Below are 24035 nucleotides of genomic sequence, written 5' to 3'. Positions count from 1 at the left end.
CTAAGGGAGTGAGGAGTGTAAACCAACGAACAGACGTTCCCTCAAAGGTATCAGACGTTGCTCGGCAAGCACGTCCTTGCCATAAGACAGGAGAGACGAAGTTTCTCCTCGTCTTCCGATGATTCGTCTCTTTAAAAGCCTGGGCGTATAGTTTCGAGACGGTTGAAACGTTTATTAGTTCCTTCAGAACAAGTTCAACGTCCTAGCTGTAGTCATAATAAGAGTCCCGTTCATAGCGATGACGTTCATGTACAGACGTTTCTGCCACAGACTCGACGTGACGTTGAGCGGTGGACGCCGTGGACACAACGTGACGTCGAGTGTCAGTCACCGTAGTCTCGATATAGCATCGATCAGCAGTCACTGCTGTTTACTACGTGACGTTTGAACGTCAGCCACTGCAGTCACAGGTTGATCCGAAGTTAGATATGCTGTTAAAGCTTTCTTCTTCAATAAAGGCTTTCGATCCTGTTCCTGTGCGAAAGGATCCTTTGCTTTTTGTACATCACGGTTCTGGGATACGTGATTCGGGTCTTCAACCTTCTAGACGAGCTTTGTTACGCCACGCTGACGTTATCTCTAGTGACAGCTTTGCTGTTAAGCGAGATGCGGAGCATAAATCTCGATGTAACTTTGATCGCTTTGAACGTCAGCCACCGCAGTCACAGCGTGACGTTGAGATGCAGAACGTGACGTTGAGCGGTGGACGCCGTAGACATGACGTGACGTCGAGGGTCAGTCATCGTAGTCACGATATAGCATCGAACAGCAGTCACCGCTGTTACTACGGGACGTTTGAACGTCAGTTACTTCTGTCACGACGTGTAGTAGAATAACATTCTCTGCAGTCACAACGTGACATCGACCCTCCAACTTTAACTTCTGTTCATATACAAGTGGATGTAGCCTGTCAGGCTTTTCCTTCACGTCATTCTGAATATAAATCTCCTTCTCGCAAGACTTTAGTTTTATCAGATGATGTGCCTTCTGAAGGAGTTGATGACCCCCTTTCAACTAATGTACCTTTGGGGAGTCATTCAGAAGAGGAGTAACCTAGGGTGGTCCAACAATCCCTTGTATTTTAGTTATGAATTTCTTTAGTGAAATTTTGTCCTAGACTTTCTTCGACGCCTGCTTTTACGAAGTCATTTCTCTCTTGTTCTTCCAAGAGGGCCATGCTCTTACTGGGAGACTGGTTAGAATCCAGGAGAAGTTTAGGAAAGTCTGCTTTTGCTTTTCCTCCTTCTTAATTAGCTTCTCGCTCGGGCATCTGGTGTGACACAGGAGAAGCTCGAGGAGAAGTTCTCGGCTTGGGAGTACCTGCCTCTGCCCAGGGAGACTTCTTAAGCCTTGTGGACTCTCCTCGTCGTCTAGCCATGAGACGCTCCAGGATTTTATGGTCGGCTTCAGAGCTAGTCCATCTCCTGTTAGGAGTTTTTTCGAGCGTTTGAAGTTTTTATTTGTTGGATTGGTCCCTGGGAGCCTTAAGTAAGAAGGTCTCTCCAGCTGTCAATGTATTGCTGTACAATTATGTCATGCATGAACAAGGCTATCAGGGATGGCTCCAATGATCTGACAGCCACGTTCACTGCAGGAACAAGGCTATCAGGGATGGCTCCAATGATCTGGCAGCCACGTTCACTGCAGGAGTACTTAAGATGTAAGTGCGCTCAATGTGTTCATTGCCAAGACAAACTTCACGATGAAGACTACCAAATCTGTCTTTGCAGCAGTAAGGGAAGGCGACTGGATGGTCTCTCTTGACCTTCAGGATGTATACTTCCACATCCCGATTCATCCAAACTTTCAACAACATCTGAGGTTTGTGGACGGGAAAGTAATGTACCAATTTCGAGCACTGTACTTCGGCCTCATTCCTGCTCCTCTTGTTTTTACAAGGCCCTTGCAAAATGTAGCAAGCTTTCTACATTTTTTGAGGATTCAGAGCCTCCCTTTATTTTGACGACTGGCTAATCAGGGCGTCGTCATTATATCGCTGTCTGGAGAGCCTCTAATGGACATTAGACCTAACCAAGGAGCTAGGTCTCATAGTGAACGTAGAGAAGTCGTAACTTACAGTACCCCATCCCAGACTATTCTTTATTTGGGAATGGAGATACAGTGTCTGATTTTTCGGGCCTTTTCGTCTCCCACAAGAATGGAACAAGCTCTGTTAAAAGTCCTTCACTTGCAAGAGAAAAACAGTTGCTCTGTAAGAGTTTGAACTAGCCTCGTGGGAACTCTTTCATCGCTGGAGTAGTTTATCTCTCTGGGGAGACTCAACCTATGCCCTTTCCAATTTCACCTAAACCATTGGAACAAGGAGAAGGGCTTAGAGAGTATCTCTTTCCCAATCTCCAACTCAGTCTAGACATGTCTGACTTGGTGGGACAGCAACATCAGACTTCGAGAAGGTCTTTCTCTTGCGATCAAGAACCCAAACCATGTGTTGTATTCAGATGCATCGGATTTGGGTTAGGGAGCTCCACTGGACAGTCTGGAATGCTCGGGTCTTTGATCCACGGATCAGAAGGAACTCCATTTAAGGCAAGTAACATCTCTCCTTTGGCGAGATTTGTGCAAGGAAAAATGAATGTCTTGGCGGACTGCCTCAGCAGAAGAGGACAAGTCATCTCCATGGAGTGGACGTTGCATAAGATTGTGTGCGAGAAGCTATGGATGACATGGGGTCAACCCACCATAGATCTTTTTGCGACTTCAATGACAAAGAGGCTCTCGACTAACTGCTTTCCAGTTCCAGATCCAGAGGCAGCCCACATAGACGCTTTCCTGCTGGACTGGTCTCACCTGGACGTTTATGCCTTTCCACCTTTCAAGATCCTTAACAAGGTGCTGCAGAAGTTCACCTCTCACGAAGGGACCAGGTTGACATTGGTTGCTCCACTCTGGCCCGCGAGAGAGTGGTTCACAGAGGTACTTCTATGGCTGGTAGACGTTCCAAGAAGTCTGCCGTTACTGATGGATCTCTTGCGACAGCCTCACGTAAAGAGATTTCATCAAAGCCTCCCCACGCTTCGTCTAACTGCCTTCAAACTATCGAAAGACTCTCTTGAGCTCGAGGGTTTTCGAAGGAGGCAGCTAGAGCGAGCGTGAGGGCTAGAAGATCCTCTACCATCAAGATCTATCAGTCGAAATGGGAGGTATTTAGAGACTGGTGCAAGTCCTCCTCTATTTCCTCTTCCAAGTGCCTCTGTAGCGCAGATTGCGGATTTTCTGCCTTATCTGAGAAACGGTCGCTCCCTCTCTGCATCCACCATTAAAGGCTACAGAAGCATGTTAGCTTCTGTTTTCAGGCATAAGGGTTTAGATCTTTCTAATAACAAAGATCTCCAAGACCTGCTTAAGTCTTTCGAGACTTCCAAGGAGCGTCATATTTCGACTCCTGCTTGGAACTTGGACGTGGTCCTACAGTTCCTTATGTCAGACAGGTTTGAACCATTAAATTCAGCCTCCCTGAAGGATCTTACCCTCAAGACACTTTTTTGGTGAGCTTGGCTTCGGCTAAAAGGGTTAGTGAGATACATGCTTTTAGCAAGAACATCGGCTTCTCCGCTAATGAAGCAGTATGCGCTCTTCAACTTGGTTTTTTTTGGCCAAGAATGAACTTCCGTCTCGTCCTTGGCCTAAATCATTTGAAATCCCCAGTCTTTCTGAGATTGTGGGGAATGAAGTTGAAAGAGTGCTGTGCCCCGTTAGAGCTCTTAAATTTTGTTTATCCAGAACTAAACCGCGACGAGGTTGTTCAGAGGCTTTATGGTGCTCCGTTAGAAAGCCCTCTTTGCCCATGTCTAAGAATGCGTGGTCTTATTTTATTAGACTTTTGATTCGGGAGGCGCACACTCAATTAAGTGAGAAGGATCATAATTTACTTAAAGTCAAGGCTCATGAAGTTAGAGCGATAGCAACTTCTGTAGCGTTTAAGCAAAATAGACCCATTAAAAGTATTATGGACGCGACCTTTTGGAGAGGCAAGTCGGTTTTCGCTTCATATTACTTGAAAGATGTCCAGACTCTTTATGAGGACTGCTACACACTGGGACCATTCGTAGCAGCGAGTGCAGTAGTGGGTGAAGGTTCTACCACTACATTCCCTTAATCCCAATATCCTTTTAATCTACTCTCGAAATTTTTAATCTTATTTTGGGTTGTACGGGAGACTAAGAAGTCTTTCGCAATCTTTTTGATTTGGCGGGTGGTCAAAATATTGTTTCTGGAGAGCGCCCAGATTAAGGGTATTGATGAGGTCCTGTTATAGGGGTGTTCACCCTGGTTATAGCAGCTCCTGGGAGTCTTTCAGCATCCTAAGAGGATCGCTAGGCTTCGTGAGGATAGCGGACTAATGAGGCAGAGTAATAATCAGAGTCTGCTTCCTTACCAGGTATCTATACTTAAGTCTGTTTTTTGAATAGTTGTCAAAAACTCTTGAGCATATACGCCTTTATTGTATTAATACTGGTCTCTACCCACCACCATGGGTGTGAATCAGCTATTGTATATTCACCGGCTAAGTTTAATATTTAAAAATGATATTTTCATTATAGAATAAATTTTTGAATATACTTACCCGGTGAATATATAAATTAAAGGCCCTCCCTTCCTCCCCGATAGAGACCTAGGGGACTGAGAAGAACTGGAGATGTTGACAAGTATATGCGGTATCTGGCCGATAGTCGGCGCTGGTGGTCACACCCGCAACCTTCATGGCGATCGCTCGCGAGTTTTTGGAATCTGTCGAGCAGTCGGAGACGTCAGCTATTATATATTCACCGGGTAAGTATATTCAAAAATTTATTTTATAATCAAAAAATGATTTTTAACAAATTTAGTTTTATAATTTCTTTTTTTATTTGCCTGTACAGTATCCCTTTAGTTGAATTATAGTACTGTACAGTAATCCTTTAATTGCTGCCGGCTACAAACTTTTGCACACATGTAATATGGACCTTTAATACTAACTGGTATGTATTTTATTGCAGTATGAGAAAGGAGATATTCGACAGAGTTATATCATTCAAGAAAACAGATGATCTCACAGATGAGCAAAAAAGACTAGTTGATAAACTTATATTACACGGGAAGCGGAATGGTGAGTTTAACTTCATAAAACTTTTTCTTAATCAGATATGGACTGATTAGAAGGCACTGTTATTTGATCAATTTTAGGAGAGTTTTCTGTGTACCTTACCATTCTGTTTATGTATTTACATAAAATGGTTAGTTGAAATATATACAGTATATTGAGTTATTGTTTATTTTTACAATTATACAAACCTTTTGTCCTTTAAAATAGGGAATATTTTCAGTGGAACTGGAGTGGACATTGAAATAGTAAATGAGAACTTTAACTATATGTGGTAAGTGTGGGCGAGTAGCCCTGCCCTGTCTACTGTTAATAGACTTCATTTTTGTCTTCAGGCACACAAAGTACCCTGTACAGACGTACAGATACAGTACTGTTGCATCCTGTCCAGGGGGGTTTAATCTTTTTCTCATACTATTTTGTTTGAATTGTTGTTATGAGGAATTTGTGTGCTTGGGAGGGGATGGAAATTTGGGAGTTTATAACTAAATCGGTGGTAGATTCACAATCACCCGTTTGGGATGGATGTTATCCTAGAGGTGCATGAAGGATGAGACAATGGTGGAGAGTCTGTTTAGCACTTTGTTCACCCTATTGAATTTGCCGATAGCTGGAGCTGCTGTGTCCTATGAGAGTTCTGCTCTGCTATCTGAAAAGGACTTGACATCTCAGGTTTAAGTGTTATCAACTATTCCTTACCACTGGCAGAACCAAGACAGAGATGTTGAAGTACCCAATCTCTAGACTTTCTGGCCTCGTTAGACAATCATAGCATACGTTTATACCTTAGAGGGGTTTTGAAGTATTGGCTTGAACTAGAGCTCATGAAGTCTGTTATTAGTCCTGCTTAAGACTCCAAAGAATCTTCCTGTCTGACAGGTGATAAACAAGTGCCAAACAACCTTCAAAGTTTTTTTATTCAAGGAAGTATACCCACAAGTCTATGGTCTTTTGTTCTTGCCACTGTGGTAGCAGCTCAAGTATTTGTTTAGCCATCCCATCTCCCATACAGGATATAAAGCTTCTTGATTATGACAATGGGTTTGATACAAGTTTGAATGACTGGTTCTTTTGCTTTTTTCCTTCCCCTCGCTTGCGGATGAAGGATTTGTATAGTTACACGCTGAATATGCCATTGATGTTGGAAAGCCACGTTTTTTTCAATATTAATCTTACCCGATGATCATGTAGCTGCAACTCTGTTGCCCGACAGAAAAAACCTACGGTCGGGATACGCCAGCGATTGCTATACAGGTGGGGGTGTACAACAACAGCGCCATCTGTCGAGTAGGTACTCAGGTACTTCTTGTCAACAAGAACCAATTTTTCCTCTGTCGTGCCACCGGCAAGACCTACTTGATACGCTGTTGTTTCTGGAGTTGATTTCACGCTTTTTGGTGATGTATTCTCTCTAGATATTAGCTTTCGCTGTACAGGAGCTATTATCATTACCTTATCAAGCTTTTCTGATTAGTTTTGGATTATTTGTTGACGACTTGGATAGATTTTGGATTCCCCCCTTGGCTAATTCAAGATGTCTGACCATACTCAAGTCCCCAAGTACAGGCAGTGTAGCGCTAGGGACTGTTCTAGGCGTCTTCCGAAGGCCTCTATAGATCCTCACACCGTTTGTTCCAATTGTAGGGGTAAATCCTGTCAATTGGAAGATCAATGTGAGGAATGCGCTGGGCTTTCGGAATTCGATTTTAATGAATTCCTTAAGAATGCACGTAGGCTAGAGAAGGATAGGATCAGGAGGAGTTCGTCTCGCTCTTTGGATTTTTCCTCTCCCCATGCCCCTCAACCTATTCCTTCCCCTGTAGTGGTGACTCCCGACCCTTCTACTAGCTCTCAGCAACCCTCGATGGCGGACATGATGCGTGCCATTCAGGCTCTTGGTGACAGAGTGGAGTCATTAGCTAATGACCGCAATCAACTCTTGGCCGATGTCAAAGAGTTGAAGGAGAAAAGTGCAGTGGGAAGTGTAGTGAGTGCAAGTGCGGTGAAAAGTGTCAGTGTCAGTGTTACGCATGAGGGTGCATCTGTTCGTGCCAGTCGTCCTCCCAGTCCGGGACCTCTTGCAAGCTCCCAAGCCCAGGGGAGAAGCAATGTCGAAGGACCAAAGGGTTTGACAGGCCTTGATCAGCGTACAGATGTACCCTCAGTGGTTGCGGACGTATCTTGCAGAGATCGTCCCATCCACAAACAGACGAGTGAGCCCATTCATTCCTCGTCTGTGGAAGAAGTTTCTCGGCAGAAACGCTGGACCAAGGTCTCACGACCTCTCAAGCGCAAGGTCCCTTCCGAGCGAGTCCAACGGCCTAGGTGTAGCCACTGGGTCAGTTCGGACTCGCCGCAGTCTTCCGAAGACTGCACACCTCCCAAGAGAGGTAGAGTGGTTCCGCAGCAGGCAATCACTCCGTCTGTTGCCGCACCAACCACTGTAGACCCTAAGTGGTCTATGCTGCAGTCTATGCAGACTCAGCTAGCTTCATTCATGCAGGAGTATCGTGCTGAGAAGGTTGACACTGCACCTGTTAACCTACAACCTGCCACGGTTGTGCGCTCAGCAGACACTGCGGCTGCCTGCTCCCACACTCCGGCTGTGAGAGCTCCACCACCGATGCGCAGTCGACCCTGCCAGACGCATGTTGACGTTAGCCGACGTGCGGCACCCTCCGTTGACATGCGTGAGCTACCGCATCAGCAGTGGGAAGGTGCTGTCAAGCTGCCGTGTTTTGACGCAATGCGGCAGTCTCCGCAACCCATGGCAGTCCCCACCACGCACCATCACTCCGCTTTTGTTGTTGCCAGCTCTCAGACTGACCAGCAGCGGCATGATGTTGGATCCTGTGCAGCTACGCATGCACCCGTGCTGCGGGATTCAGCCGTTCAGCTTTCTTCTCCTCCTTTGCTGCTTCCTCCTCAGCATTCGGATGAAGGAGTCTCTGATGACGACGAAGCTGCGCATTTGGACGATCAACACTCCGACATAGAGGAACCCAAGATTATCCTCCCTCCTTAGACTTTAGGAAAGTCCTTGCCCTGTTTAGGGAGTTGTATCCGGACCAGTTTGTGTCTGCAACCCCGCGCTCACCTCCCTCTGAGTTCGCTTTAGGCATGCAGTCAGCAGCTCCTGCCTTTACGAAGCTCGTACTCGCGCGCTCATCCAAGAGAGCTTTAAGGGTACTGGGAGAGTGGTTGCAGTCCAAGAAGCAACTTGGGAAGACATCCTTCATCTTTCCACCGACCAAGCTTGCTTCCAAATCTAGCGTCTGGTATGCCACGGGAGAAGATCCCGGCTTGGGAGTTCCTGCCTCTGCCCAGGGCGACTTCTCAAGTCTGGTAGACTCTCCCCGCAGACTGGCTATGAGACGCTCCAAGATTTGCTGGACCTTTTCGGACATGGACCATCTTTTGAAGGGAGTTCTTAAGAAGCGAGATCACCTTTGCTCCTTCTTGTCGGCGGGGATCACACCATGTCAGAAGTCGGAGTTGATGTTTGCTCCGCTTTCCAAGTGTCTCTTTCCGGAAGAGCTGATCAAGGGGATTGCTGCCTCGTTGATCCAGAAGGATACCCATGACCTGGTGGCGTCATCCGCACGTAAAGTCACAGCTTTACCTTCCGTGCCTAGACCTAGGATGGACACACCAGCGTCTAGGTTCATTCCGCCCTTTCGTGGCAGAACCTCCAGCAGAGGAGGTACCCGTGCCGATAGTCAACGCGGCAAAAAGAAGAAGGGTTCCAAGTCCTCAAAAGGCAGAGTCTGACTGCCAACCTCTCCAGACAGCAGTGGGAGCCAGGCTCAAGAACTACTGGCAGGCCTGGGAGAACAGGGGTGCAGACGCACAGTCTGTGAAGTTGCTCAGAGAGGGGTACAGGATTCCATTCTTGCGCAAGCCCCCTCTAGCAACTACTCCCATCGACCTCTCTCCCAGGTACAGAGAGGAGGACAAGAGGCTAGCTTTACAGCAAGAGGTGTCTCTCTTGCTACAAAAGGGAGCGGTAGTCATAGTCCGGGACCATCAATCCCCGGGCTTCTACAACCGTCTCTTCTTAGTAGCGAAGAAGACAGGAGGGTGGAGACCGGTGCTGGACGTCAGTGCTCTAAATGCTTTTGTCACCAAGCAGACGTTCACCATGGAGACGACGAAGTCGGTGCTAGCATCGGTCAGGAAGGAAGACTGGATGGTCTCGTTGGACCTAAAGGACGCGTACTTTCACGTCCCCGTCCATCCAGACTCCCAACCTTTCCTAAGGTTCGTCTTTGGAAAGGTCGTTTACCAGTTCCAAGCCCTGTGCTTTGGCCTAAGCACGGCACCTCTAGTGTTTACCAAACTGATGAGGAATATTGCCAAATTCCTGCATTTGGCAGACATCAGAGCCTCCCTCTATTTGGACGACTGGCTTTTAAGAGCTCCGTCAAGTCGTCGCTGTCTGGAGAATCTCAAATGGACTATGGATCTGACCAAGGAATTGGGTCTCCTGGTCAATATAGAAAAGTCCCAACTCGTCCCATCCCAAACTATAGTCTATCTAGGTATGGAGATTCAGAGTCGAGCTTTTCGGGCTTTTCCGTCGGCCCCCAGAATCAGTCAAGCCCAAGAATGCATCCAGAGCATGCTGAAAAGGAACCGATGTTCAGTCAGACAGTGGATGAGTCTAATAGGGACGCTTTCATCGCTGGACCAGTTCATCGCGTTAGGGAGACTCCACCTCCGACCCCTTCAGTATCATCTAGCTGCTCACTGGAGAAAGGACATGACGCTAGAAGCAGTCTCAGTTCCTATATCCGAAGAGATGAAGTCTGCACTGACTTGGTGGAAGAACAGCATTCTTCTCAAGGAAGGTCTACCACTGGCTGTTCAGACCCCCGACCACCTTCTCTTCTCGGACGCATCGGACACGGGCTGGGGTGCGACACTGGACGGTCGGGAATGCTCGGGCACGTGGAATCCGGATCAAAGAGCACTTCACATCAACTGCAAGGAGCTACTGGCAGTTCATCTGGCCTTGAGAAGCTTCAAGTCCCTCCTTCTAGGCAAGATGGTGGAGGTGAACTCCGACAACACTACAGCCTTGGCGTACATCTCCAAGCAAGGAGGGACTCATTCGAGGAAGTTGTTCGAGATCGCAAGGGACCTCCTCACCTGGTCAAGAGATCGAAAGATATCGCTTGTAACGAGGTTCATTCAAGGCGACATGAAAGTCATGGCAGACCGCCTCAGCCGGAAGGGTCAGGTCATCCCTACAGAGTGGACCCTTCACAAGAATGTTTGCAGCAGACTATGGGCCCTGTGGGGTCAGCCCACCATAGATCTGTTCGCTACCTCGATGACCAAGAGGCTCCCAAATTATTGCTCACCGATTCCGGACCCAGCAGCAGTTCACGTAGATGCCTTTCTTCTGGATTGGTCCCATCTAGACCTGTATGCGTTCTCCCCGTTCAAGATTGTCAACAAGGTACTGCAGAAGTTCGCCTCTCACGAAGGGACACGGTTGACGTTGGTTGCTCCCCTCTGGCCCGCGAGAGAATGGTTCACCGAGGTACTGCAATGGCTAGTAGACGTTCCCAGGACTCTTCCTCTAAGAGTGGACCTTCTGCGTCAGCCGCACGTAAAGAAGGTACACCCAAGCCTCCACGCTCTTCGTCTGACTGCCTTCAGACTATCGAAAGACTCTCAAGAGCTAGAGGCTTTTCGAAGGAGGCAGCCAGAGCGATTGCCAGAGCAAGGAGGACATCCACTCTCAAGGTCTACCAGTCAAAATGGGAAGTCTTCCGAAGCTGGTGCAAGGCGAATTCAGTTTCCTCAACTAGTACCTCTGTAACACAGATAGCTGACTTCCTTTTACACCTAAGGAATGTAAGATCCCTATCAGCTCCTACGATCAAAGGTTACAGAAGCATGTTGGCAGCAGTCTTCCGCCACAGAGGCTTAGATCTTTCCACCAACAAAGATCTACAGGACCTCCTTAAGTCTTTTGAGACCTCAAAGGAGCGTCGGTTAGCCACACCAGGTTGGAACTTAGACGTGGTTTTAAGGTTCCTGATGTCAGCAAGGTTCGAACCGCTTCAAACAGCCTCTTTTAAAGATCTCACTTTTGAAGACTTTTCCTCGTTTGCTTAGCAACAGCTAAAAGAGTCAGTGAGATACACGCCTTCAGCAGGAACATAGGTTTTACATCTGAAACGGCTACATGTTCCTTACAGCTTGGTTTTTTAGCTAAAAACGAGCTCCCTTCTCGTCCTTGGCCCAAATCGTTCGAGATTCCAAGCCTGTCCAGTTTGGTTGGAAACGAACAAGAGAGAGTACTATGCCCAGTAAGAGCTCTTAAGTACTATTTAAGACGTACAAAGCCATTACGAGGACAATCAGAAGCTTTATGGTGTTCTATTAAGAAACCTTCTTTACCGATGTCGAAGAACGCAGTTTCTTATTACATCAGACTTTTGATTAGAGAAGCCCATTCTCATCTGAATGAGGAAGACCATGCTTTGCTGAAGGTAAGGACACATGAAGTTAGAGCTGTCGCTACTTTAGTGGCCTTCAAACAGAACCGTTCTCTGCAGAGTGTAATGGATGCAACCTATTGGAGAAGCAAGTCAGTGTTCGCATCATTTTACCTTAAAGATGTCCAGTCTCTTTACGAGAACTGCTACACCCTGGGACCATTCGTAGCAGCGAGTGCAGTAGTAGGTGAGGGCTCAACCACTACATTCCCATAATCCCATAACCTTTTTTAATCTTTCTCTTGAAATGCTTTTTATTGTTGTTTTTGGGTTGTACGGAAGGCTAAGAAGCCTTTCGCATCCTGGTTGATTTGGCGGGTGGTCAAATTCTTTCTTGAGAAGTGCCTAGATTAGAGGTTGTGATGAGGTCCTTTAGTATGGGTTGCAGTCCTTCATACTTCAGCACCTAGGAGTCGCTCAGCATCCTAAGAGGATCGCGAGGCTCAGTAAGGAAGACGTACTTAAAAAGGCAGAGTAATGGTTCAAGTCGACTTCCTTACCAGGTACTTATTTATTTTATGTTTGTTATTTTGAATAACTGCTAAAATGAAATATGGGATACTTAGCTTCTAATGTTAACATGTATGCTGGTCTCCACCCACCCCCCTGGGTGTGAATCAGCTACATGATCATCGGGTAAGATTAATATTGAAAAATGTTATTTTCCTTAGTAAAATAAATTTTTGAATATACTTACCCGATGATCATGAATTTAAGGACCCTCCCTTCCTCCCCATAGAGACCCAGTGGACCGAGGAGAAAATTGGTTTTTGTTGACAAGAAGTACCTGAGTACCTACTCGACAGATGGCGCTGTTGTTGTACACCCCCACCTGTATAGCGATCGCTGGCGAATCCCGACCGTAGGTTTTTTCTGTCGGGCAACAGAGTTGCAGCTACATGATCATCGGGTAAGTATATTCAAAAATTTATTTTACTAAGGAAAATAACATTTTTCGCACTATTCTTATTAGGCTACTGTATTCTGTTTACCATGGCACTTCCCTCAAATTCTGGGAGGTGCTGGCATCAAAAAAGAAACCAGTGGATATCTTTTCTAATCGTTCCTTTTTGCCCGACTGACTTAGCCGAGTTTGGTTGGTATTGCTAAGTTGCCACAGCCCGCCTTTCCCTGTTTTCCACCTCAAATGAAGCTTCGTATGCTGACTCCCCTACTGCTGCTATCTCAGCATTCACCAAGGTGATCTGAGGTAGCAGCAGGTCCTGTCGGAACTGTCCCAATCGCTCTTCATTCATTCCTATTTCTAGCATGCTCTTTTGGGTCTCAAATTTACCTTCATGTTACCTTGGGCTTTCTTCACTCCATCTATCCACCCAAACCATGGCCTTCCTCTTGCACTTCTCCCATCAACTCATATGAAGTTTGAAGCGCACTTGCCATTAATCGGAAGTCGTACCTACGCCTTGGAATGCAGTTTCATGTATTACATTCTCTGAAAGGATTGCCTTTCAAACTGCTAGTCAGTCATCAGACCTTGATGACTTGACCTTGAAGATGATTTTTCTGGTAACGTTGGCCTCCACAAAGAGAGTGTGAGAGCTACAGGGTCTGTTCAATGTCATCGCCCATTCAGGGAGATGAGGGCAAGTGACACTGAGCACAAAACTCAGGGAGGACAAAGACCCAAAATCCAGCTGTAGCAGATCCTAGATCGGCCCCTTCTGGATTTGATATCTGTTCCTTAACAGATGATCCAGCTCAGCTTTTACTCTGCCCTGTAAGGGTGCTGAGGGAATGTCTTGCAAGAACCTCCAGAGCTCGCTCTCAGATCAGCAGGTTCTTTGTGAGCACAGGAATGGTCAAAAGGAAGATAATGAAGAACTCCATCTCTTCCTGGATCAGACAGGCAATTGAGTGAGCCATACAACCAGGTTCTTCTCCTTCCAGCCATCGACCCTGACCTCAGGACATCATTGGTGTCAGTATATCCCTGGCATTCAAATAGAATTTCTCTGTTGCAGGTACTACAAGTGGTCATGTGGAAATGGCAAATCACATTCATTGCTCACTACTTGCAAGACACAACCCACAGGAACCTAGGTACTTTGTTTTTACATTAGAACCTGTGGTAGCTGTACAAAATGTGGTCAGTAACACCTCAGCTCCTTTACAAGACAAGTAGCAGGTGGTTGTGTGTAGACGTTACCCGCGAGTAAGACTGGAATGAATGTGTGAGTGACTGACCACTTCTTATTTCATTCTCCCCTCTCTTGGGGTTTCAGCATTTGAGGAACTTTGCAAGCTGACCTCCTCTAAATGTGGGCAGGCACCATTGTCCTTTGTGTAGCCCCATATTTGTATATATTTGTTATGTCCCTGATATACAAGCGAGGGAGAGTCGGGCAATGTCTTGGTTAAGTGTGGAGTTTTACTCCAATTTTATGCTTACCTGTCAAAGTCACTTAGCAAAAATTGCCCTGGCCGTTAACTCCCAAGAGTTAACGAGTTGTTAGGGAGGCTCTATACAGCTCACGCAAAGCAGAGAGTAACACCCTGGGTCAGTCACCCGCTAGTTGGTTGTTAGACTTCCACCCACCATGGAGTGAGTCTTCATTGTAAAGAGTGTAAGAGTTTGTATTTAGTGCCGGAACAAATGATAAATTTGGAAAAACTTTGTATTTTTCCTAACTACAAACCTGGAGCTCTTTACACATACTGGTCCTGCCATCACCTTTCCCCTGGAATTCCTGCAGTGTGAGCAGGGTGGTTGGTCTACTACTGCTCCCCCCTTTGCTAACTATTGGAGGGTAGTTACACCCCGTTAAAAGCTTAACGGCTAGTTTCAGCAATCACCGAAATTTATCTCCACTAAAGAGCTTCAGGTTTGTATAGTTTGGAAAAATGCAAATTATTTCCAAATTTGTCATTTGAAAGTACTGTACAGTATGAGCTTAACATTTGTAGTGAAAATTTTTTTTTTTTTTTTTTTTCTTCTATTTTGTTGAGTTCTACTTTGTCGATACAACTCTGGAAATTGATATATCTATTTTTGGGGTCTCGACTTCATTGCACTAGTTAGTCAATTTTATCGAAATAGCATAGGAAAGAGATATAAATATGAATATTCAAACCAATTTAATACAGTATTTCATTATGCATGAATTGTTCTGTTAACATCATGGTACAGTAGACTGGGTATTGTATGTGGTAGTGTGTGTATGCATCAGGCTGTGTGACAAGGGAGAAACTGGTTGCTATTATCTTTAAAAAATGTTGCTCTTTCCATTTTTCTTTGTAACATGGATATGTATGTTAGAAGAGCATTGTATTGTGTTTGTAGATTTCAGATAGACAGTGAATAGTAACAAATAAAGCTTTTCTCAACTGTGTAACCTTGCCATTACATTTCAAAATTGCCTGTAACCTTTAAACTATCTGATATAGAGAGTTCCATTATGGGTTGCGATGTCCACTTTTGGGAACTCGAAAGTTTGGTTATCACAAACTCTTTGCTGGAGAATGAACCTAGACTCATCCTTTAATCCGATTTTTATGCTACAAAGGAAGGTATTACATTTTAGTCTTTTACTACTTTAACTCACTGTATTAACTTTATATCTTAACATGGTGATTGTTATTTTAGGGCTGCACTTGGCTCAAGAAATTCAAACCGAAGTCAAGGCCATTAAAAAGCGAATGTCAGAACTCAGTATAAAGTTTCAACGCAATCTAAATGAGGATAACACTAAGCTGTTTTTCACCAAGGAGGAACTAGCAGGAATGCCCGATGACTTTGTTAGTGAACTTACAGAGGTGAGTAGTAGAGAATTTTAACTTCACTATAGCATACGAGTGGATACATATTGAAACTATTTCCCTAACCTTTTTTCATTTTTGAAAATTTACATTGGTAAATGCTATCCGTGAGCCAGAAGGTTTTGTAGGATTTGTTATGTTATAATGTATGTTGACAAATTTAGTCTTTGGTTAGCTTCAAATCTTTGTGACTATTATTGTACCAGTGTTGAAAGAACACAGATAAGGAAACCAGAAAAATGAACCTCTCAAATTCAAGAAATAAATATTTTCTATATTGGAATTAAGACATTACTACCTAAAGTATTTTTCCTCAACAAAACTTCAAATTGAATTGCAATACAGGAGCCCCTTATCCAAGTACTCACCATCAGTGTCTTCACTTATCTGGTGCCATCCAAATTGTTACCATTGTAGGAAACAAAATTTTGATATTATTAGGCTAAAAAAAAGACAAAATTAGAGATTACTATCCTTCCTCCCACTGCTTAAGGAACCCTCCCTTCTACACCCTTTCCCCGCTCTGAGACTTCTTGTTTCAAAGATGGGAAATTATGCTCTAAATCTTAGAAAAATAGTAGTTGGTTGAGTTGTTCATGTCTCATGTTTTGTTATTCTTCATTTATATTTTGACACATGATTCTTCCCTAGTAAATAACTATATAATGCAGCAATTAATATTTTATATTTTCTTGCTATCACTTTCTATTCTAAATAAAAAGTATTTCTCAAGGAAAAAAAATTCTTCATAGCCTACTCAGGTAAACTAGGTGTATTTGAATTATAACTTTTACTTCTTAAATAACCAACTTAATTTATTCTGATGTTTATAAGCCTGAAGGTCTTATGATTTGCAGATTTTTATCTGTAATTTATATTTGTTCCAACACAGAATACTTACCTCGAACTACTTTCTTAGGAGTATCTGGGATCTCCTCCCAACCGACCAGAGTTTTGTGTAGTTTACCCCTAGTCCCGTTTTCTATGAGGGGTAACCTCAGGTGGAGTGGAACCTGCCCTGAGGCTATCCCCCAGGTCAGAGAGCATGCTTGCTCAGGTCTCGATCTCCAGTAAGTTCTCTGGTCGCGCCGTGATAACATCTCGGCGCTCTCTCTTACCCAGTGCGACCCTGTGTCCCCGTCCCCCCTTTTTGTGTCTTTCGAGGTCCCCACGTGGACTTATTATTATTATTATTATTACTATCCTAGCTACAGCCCTATTTGGAAAAGCAAGATGCTTTAGGCCAGGGGCTCCAATAAGGAAGAATAGCCCAGTGAGGAAATGAAATAAGGAATAAATAGCTGAAGAGAACAATTTAACAATAAATCATCCTTCCTCCCCTTATCCTCTATGTTCGTCGTGTAGGGGCAGCTTATGTTCTCCTACAGCCACGTGTCCGGAGTGCGAGTCCTGGAACGTAGTGCAGTGGGTGCGCTTCGGCACCAAGAGGAAGAATGCATCCAAGAGGTCTCATAGGAAGACGAGCCTCTCCTCGCCGCTTACTTCTCCCGATGCCTCGTCGAATGGAGCTTCTTTATACAGCCATCTTCCCCTACCCAGAGTAGGGGACGAGGTAAGTCAGTTGTGGGGAAGTGCCCATTGCTCTTCCCTAGGAGACTGAGTGGGTGCGGTATAGCACCAAGAAGAAGTAGGCGACGAAGAGGTCGCCTAAGAAGACTAGCTTCGCCGGGCGTCTCGTCTAACAGAGCTTCCCTACCACCCTCCCCTACCCAGAGTAGGAGACGAGGTAAGTCCGTTGTGGGGAAGAGGGCTGAGGCCCTTCCCCAAGAGTCTGATCTTCAGGATAGTGGGGTTGTGGGAGTGTGTTGGGAGACGGAGTCCTGGTGCAAGCAGGCCACGTCTCCTCTGATGACCCCATGGTGGGGGAAAAATGTCCCTAATTCTTCTCCAGCCTCTTTGGCGTGTTTTTCAGTCACTTCTGCAGCCGAGGACGTCGCCGAGAAGGAGCCTCCCAAGTCTGAGTTGCAGCGTTCCCCGGACCGGCAGTCCAGGGATTTCTCGCCACGAAGGCCATCCTCCAAACGCAGATATAACCCTCGCAGGGAGAAATGCAGGAAGCCCGCTTCAGGCAGGCGTAAGGCCGCGAAGCTTCCAGTTCACCCCGCCAGCGGGGGGAACCGTGCTTCCTTACGGGCAGCCTGGCCGAATCAGCACAGCTGGTTCGGCCCTCGGACTTGAAGGAACGGTTCCCTCCGTCGGGTCAGCCCACGGGATCCGCGTCCTCGTCCCCCAGAGAGAATACACGAACGGTAGTCCTCGCCGGCACGGCGATGCCAGTTCTGACCCCCGAACCTGGCGCGGAGGCTCCCGCCAGGGAAGACCGGTACCACCGCAGGGGAGTGCCTGTTATTCCAGAACCGAAGCGCCCGGTGGGAGTGCCCGGTGACCCGGCTCCTCGGGATCAGGCCGTAGGTTCTGTGGATGGTAGAGAAGGTTCGTTCGTTCCGACGGTGATGCCCGTCCTTCGACGTGAACCCCGACAACCCTACAGCAGGCTCTGGCAGACCGGCATAAGTCCTCCAAAGGCCACCTAGCTCAGCACGAGCGCAGTGGACCCAGGACGGAGGCCCCCGTTCCGACGGTGATACCAGTCGACAGGCGTAAGTCCGCGAAGGGTCCGGCTCCATCCCCCCAGCGGAGAGAGTCGCCCCTTCGGTCTGGCAGTCGAGTTCTGACCTCCAAAGGCCACCTAGCTCGGCACGAGCGCTTTGGACCCAGAACAGAGGCCCCCGTTCCGACAGGCATAAGCCCGCGAAGGTTCTGACTTCTCCCGCCCAGTGGAGAGAGTCTCCTCTTCGGACTGGCAGCCTTGTCCCGGCCTCCGGTCCTTCGGTGGCCAGCCCTGAATGGAGGAACCAACCAGCCAGCATGGGGAAGCCCGTGGCTCCATGGATATCCGCAGTAGCTCCATCCTTCCAGCGGAGGTAGCCGCTGGATTGACCCGGCAGCATGGCTTCCATACCCGGTACCACGACTGCTCCATTCAGGATTCGTGGTCAACCGCTGGTAGGCCAGAGTACTCACACCCCACGGATTTCCCGGGAGGGGGTAGACCCATGATCCAAGCATTGGAGGTGGCCACTGACACACCCATGAGGGCTCCCTCCGCCCCGGCGGCTCCATCCGTGATGAGCCAGCCATGCCATCTTCCTGGTCAGCCCCATCCAAGCATTGGAGGTGGCCGCTGACACTCCCATGACGGCTACCTCCGTCCTGGCGGCTCCATCACGGTCCATCCGTGATGGAGCCAGCCGTGCCATCGTCCCGGCCAGCCCCATCCAAGCATCGGAGAAGGCCGCTGACATGGCAGGGTACTTAAACCCCACAGATCTCCCCGGGAAGGGGTAGACCCATGACGGGTACCCCCGTCCCAGTGGCTTCATCCGTGATGGAGATAGCCGCTCGATCGTCCCGGCCAGTCCCATCCAAGCATTGGAGGTGGCCGCTGACGCACCCATGACGGATACCTCCGTTCCGGCGGCTCCATCCGTGATGGGGCCAGCCGTGCCATTGTCCCGGCCAGCCCCATCCAAGCATCAGAAGAGGCCTCTGACATGGCAGGGTGCTTAAAACCCACGGATTTCCCCGGGAGGGGGTAGGCCTATGACGGCTCCATCCGTGACGAAGGCAGATTGGTTTTTCCCCGAGCGGGTCGAACGGGGCTATTGCCTCTCCAGTGCCTGTCTTGGTGACCGCTGGAGAGGGAGTCCCGCACTTTTGCCCAGTGCCTCTTCGGCTCCGTTCCCCTGTCGGATGTAGAAGTTGGCACACGTAATCTTTCCCTTGCCTTGCCCCCCGTAGGGGAGCTTCGACTCCTCGGTTAACCTTCATACCCTCCTACTCAGACTCCAGGAGAGGGCGTTCAGGCCGCGGCTCTCGAAGGAGTTAGGCGCCTCAGGTGGGGGGATGCCTCAAACGATATTGGCAAGCATGGCGGGACCACGGAGCAGATCCGGGGACCGTAGCAGTACTAAAGGAGGGGTACAAGCTTCCCTTCCTAGCAGACCTCCACCTCGGATCCCAGATCAACAGGCGGAGTGGTTGGCATCCAGAGACCCCTGGAGAGTAGCAGTATTGCAGGAAGAAGGCTCGGCAATGCTGGCAAAATGGGCAGTAGAACCAGTCGAGAACCGAGTCCAGGGTTCTACAACAGCCTCTTCCTGGTGGAAAAGGCAACAGAGTTCTGGAGACCTTTCAGCCCTCAACAATTCGTGTACAACACCGGCTTCAAGATGGACACTCCGAAGTCGGTCCTAGCGACCTTGAAGGAGGAGGACGGCTGAGGTCCATAGGCCTCAAAGCCGTCTACTTCCAGGTCCCTGTTCATCCCTCCAACAGGAGGTTCCTAAGGGTAAATTGGAGTACCAAAACATGGCAGTTCAAAACCCTATGCTTCAGACTGTCGACAGTCCTCAGGGCTTCACGAAGGTCTTCTCAACAGTTTCAGGCTGGGCGTACGAACAGGACGTCTGCCAGATTCGGTACTTAGGTGACTGGTTGTTGCTTTCAGTCCCAGAGGAAGTACTGAGGGAGCAAGACGAGAAGCTCCTGCAGTTCTGCAACGTCTTGAGTATCATCATCAACCTGGAGAAGTCCCGGCCGATTTCCTCCACCAGGATGACCTACCTAGGGTTGGTTCTAGATTCCCGGATGGCGAGGGCCTTCCCCTCCGCGGAGAAACTGGACACCCTGAAACAGATACTCTGGCCCTTCCTGTCGGGCCAACCCAGGAGAGCCAAGGTCTGGCAAAGACTGAGAGGACTCCCCGCGCTAGATAGTCCTGGTGTCTCCAGAGACGAAGGAGGTCCTTGGGTGGTAGCAATCGGAACGAACACCCTCAAGGGAATGCCGTTTTCTGCCGACCCTCCGGAGATGCTCCTGTTCACTGGCGTGTCCAAGGAGAGATGGGGTGCTCATCTTCTCGACAAAAGGGCAAAAGGTAAATGGGAAGTCGAGGAGACGAACCTGCACATGTACGTGCTGGAGATGAGGATCGTCCATCTACCCCAGGGAAGCTCCGGGTATCCGGGGTGCGACAACGCCACGGTGGTGGCCTACGTGAAAGAGCAAGGAGGACTAAAGTCGAAGGAACGGTGCAATCTCACGATGGAGTTCCTAGGATGGGCTGAAGTGGAAAAAATTAAATTTTTCAGCCAGGTTCTCTCCGGGGAAGAGGAACGTCCTGGCTGGTGGCCTCAACTGGAAGGGTCGAGTGGTAGGGCCCGAGTGGTCCCTACACCCAGAAGTGGTCAAAACCCTCTCCCTGAAGTGGGGCTCCCCGTGTTCTGTTTTCCTGTGCCAGATCCAGCGGCAGCGTTCGAGGATGCCTTCCAATGAGACGGACGGCCAACCTGTGGGTGACTTTGGTAGCGCCCTGGTGGCCAGAGAGGGAGTGGTTCGCAGATCTAAAGGAACTGGCATGCCTTACACCTGGGACACTTCCAGACAGACCAGACCTTCTCCGGCAGCCTCACTTCCAGAGGTTCCATGAAAACCCTTGGTCACTCCTTCACGTGTGGAGGTTATCGAGCGTCTCCTGAAAAGGAAGGATTTCCGTCGAGGCCAGCATCAAGGATGGCAGGGTACCTGAAGCGTTCGTCAATCGAGGTGTACCTGACGTAGTGGGCTACCTTTTCTAAGGGGTGCTCCTTGAAGAACATCAGGCCATTAGGGGCCTCCATTCACGAGATAGCAGACTTCCTGGTCTATCTCAGGGACGAAGTGGGCATGTCCATCCCAAGTCTTCCTCCTGAAGTTCATAGGTCTGGGTGCCTCCAAGTAGATCTCTACGCTCTTCAGGAGCTTCGAGCAGTCGTTTTTCCCTCAAGCCGTTTGAGTGCCCCAGGGGGATGTGGCTAGGGTACTTGAAGTTGATTTTGGAACCTCCCTTCGAGCCTCTAAAAGACATTCTAGACAAGGAGCTCACCCTCGAGGCAGTCTTTCGTTTAGCTCTGGCATCAGCAAAGAGTAGGTGAGATTCCTGGCCTGTCGTACGAGATCTCACACTCGAAGGGTTGGCGAGATTCTACTTTCAGATTCTTACCCTCCTTCGTAGCCAAGACTCAGAATCCAGTTGTTTGGGACCCCAAAATGGAATTGTTCCCAGTGCCAGCTATCCCTCGCTCGGACAACCCGAGGGACTTGCAGTATGGCAGTATTTAGAAAGGACAGCTAGACTTCATCCCGAGATCAAGAGTCTGTTCATTTTCCTCGGGACTGTGAAGGAGCCAGTCTCCAAGAACACTTTCTTCTTCTGGATAAGGCAAGTGATCGTCAGACCCTACAGTAGTGCAGGGGTCCCCTTTCCAAGAAAGCCCAGACCCCACAGCATTAGGAGTCTAAATGCTTCTTTGACATTTGAGAAGAACATGGCAGTGGGCCAAAGCCTGCGGGCAGGTACTTGGTCTAACCAGTCGACCTTTACGGCTCACTGCTTGAAGGACTACTCGAGAAAGTCCCTGGACAGTTTCTCGCGCGGTCCCGTCATTTCCGCGCTCCAAATGGTTTAAGGGCGTAGCCCCAGTGGTAACTGCGGGTAGCGAGTCCAAGAGACACAGGTTCCTTCCTGAGCCCTTGTTCTTCCTTCCCCTATTTCCTTACCAGAAATGGCTCGGGTAGCCCCCTGAAACTGACATGGGATACACTATCATTGGAAGGACATGTCTCCTAGGATTCTTGCAGAAGTGAGTTATATAGACACTAAGATGGTTTTTTGCGTAGTTTTCCTTTGTTCTCGTGTTTTCTTTGAGGTCAGCAAAACTTAATCTCCTACCTAGGTTCCTCTCCTATTCTCGTCACGGTCTCTAGGTCCTGAAGGACACTCCCACCTCCTAAGGTATAAGTCTCCTAAGAAAGTAGTTCAAGGTAAGTATTCTGTGTTGGAACAAATCATAAATTTTAAGTAATTTGTATTTTTCCTAACAATACTTACCTCGAACTACTTTCGGGTAATGGCCCGCCCATCCTACCCCGAGTGCCTTGCTGGACTTCATAGATACCTAAGCTATCAAGAACTTACTGGAGATCGAGACCTGAGCAAGCATGCTCTGTGACCCGGGGGATAGCCTCAGGGTAGGTTCCACTCCACCTGAGGTTACCCCTCATAGAAAACGGGACTAGGGGTAAACTACACAAAACTCTGGTCGGTTGGGAGGAGATCCCAGATACTCCTAAGAAAGTAGTTCGAGGTAAGTATTGTTAGGAAAAATACAAATTACTTAAAATTTGTGATTTTACTGCTTATAATAATTATTTTTTTATGTAAAAAATTGTTAAATATTATATATTTCCATCCCTAATAACTTGGGCCAGTTCTGTATGAGTCGAAATTGACTCATTGGGCTGGTAAATCCCATCCCTTTTAATTATGATAATGATAATAATGTTTAAGGGGAATAGAAATAGGTATGGTCTTTAACAATATTTTTCAATTCTAAAACACCCTAGTTATGACAGTTGTATCCTTTAATCTGTTGAGAGAAGGATTTGAATTTACAGAATGCATTAGTTATGCGAAAGATATGAATGTATTTCTTAAGATTCTCATTCCTATTGTTGCAGAAGTATTTGTGTTTGTGACAGCATTTACTTCAAATAGATTTCATACATTGTGTATGTTATATAGTCATTCTGTAAAACAAGAACATTTTATATATATTTCAAACAATTTTCATGAAAATTATACCTGTCTTTTAAGTACTGTATACCACTATTATGCAGTTTAGTTTCTAGTTCATTTTGTCTATAATGAAACCATCTTGTTTAGAAAGTTTCTATACTCTGGAAAAAAGTAAAACTAACAGTTTGGTGACTCATTGAAATTTTCTGACCAGCCTCTATTGTTGCAAAAATCTTATTTTAAACTTTATGAAACTTATTTCATCTTAAATACTTTGGTATATTTATTTAGGTAAACTCATAAAAATCTTTTACTGAATTTTCAAATATGAAAATAGTGTACAATGCATTATACTCCAGTAGCATCTACTTGAATTATTGTTACAAAGTAAATATTGTATGTAAAATGTTCATACTCAAAATATCCAACATAGGTACTTGTGACTGTCATAGTATGGTTGAAATGTATTGTAATTTGGTTAGGTGCACAGTAGGGTATAATATTGTTAATCATTTCTTTTGATTTTTCCAGGGCGAAGATGGTAAACTGGAAGTTACTATGAAATACCCTCATTTATTCCCAGTTACTAAAAAGTGTCGAGTACCACGAACAAGACAGCTGATGGTCACTGCCAGCCAAGCGAAGTAAGTTGTAGCTTAGGATTTCAGGGATGCAGACCATTCATGTTAATACAATTGCTATGCAGGAACTTTTTCTTTTTTCTATGCTTTAATTTATACTACTGTTGGTATGTTGGGACTGAGTCTTTTCCCTAATTTTTTTTTTTTCTGATCTTTCCTGTTTGAATGTTGTTGATTTTCTTCCTCATGGATTTCTTTCCTGCTCTTCTCAATCAGGTTCTAAAACTTATCCACAGAATTTTATCCAAATTAAAGCCGATGATGAAGTTTGGGTCTTAAATAGGCGTTAGTTGAAGAAATATTTGAAATTTAAAGCTTGTTAGATAAATATCTAAAGGGTACAATAATCACACTGGTTTTCTATT

General features: G+C 46.8%; 1 protein-coding gene across 2 annotated transcripts in view; it reads left to right on the top strand.

Annotated features, from left to right (window-relative positions):
- Positions 1–24035, top strand: part of LOC137621514 (thimet oligopeptidase-like) — a 72184-nt gene that overhangs the window by 15505 nt on the left and 32644 nt on the right. For both annotated transcript variants that reach the window (XM_068351867.1, XM_068351868.1), the window contains exons 4-6: positions 4998–5107; positions 15218–15387; positions 23561–23673. In XM_068351867.1, coding sequence (XP_068207968.1) covers positions 4998–5107; positions 15218–15387; positions 23561–23673 — 393 coding nt within the window. The remainder of the gene's footprint in view (positions 1–4997; positions 5108–15217; positions 15388–23560; positions 23674–24035) is intronic.

This window comes from Palaemon carinicauda, chromosome 28, assembly GCF_036898095.1.
Source record: "Palaemon carinicauda isolate YSFRI2023 chromosome 28, ASM3689809v2, whole genome shotgun sequence".
In the NCBI taxonomy this organism is placed as follows: domain Eukaryota; kingdom Metazoa; phylum Arthropoda; class Malacostraca; order Decapoda; family Palaemonidae; genus Palaemon; species Palaemon carinicauda.
Note: the sequence above shows the minus strand (reverse complement) of the source record. Positions and strands in the feature narration are given on the sequence as shown.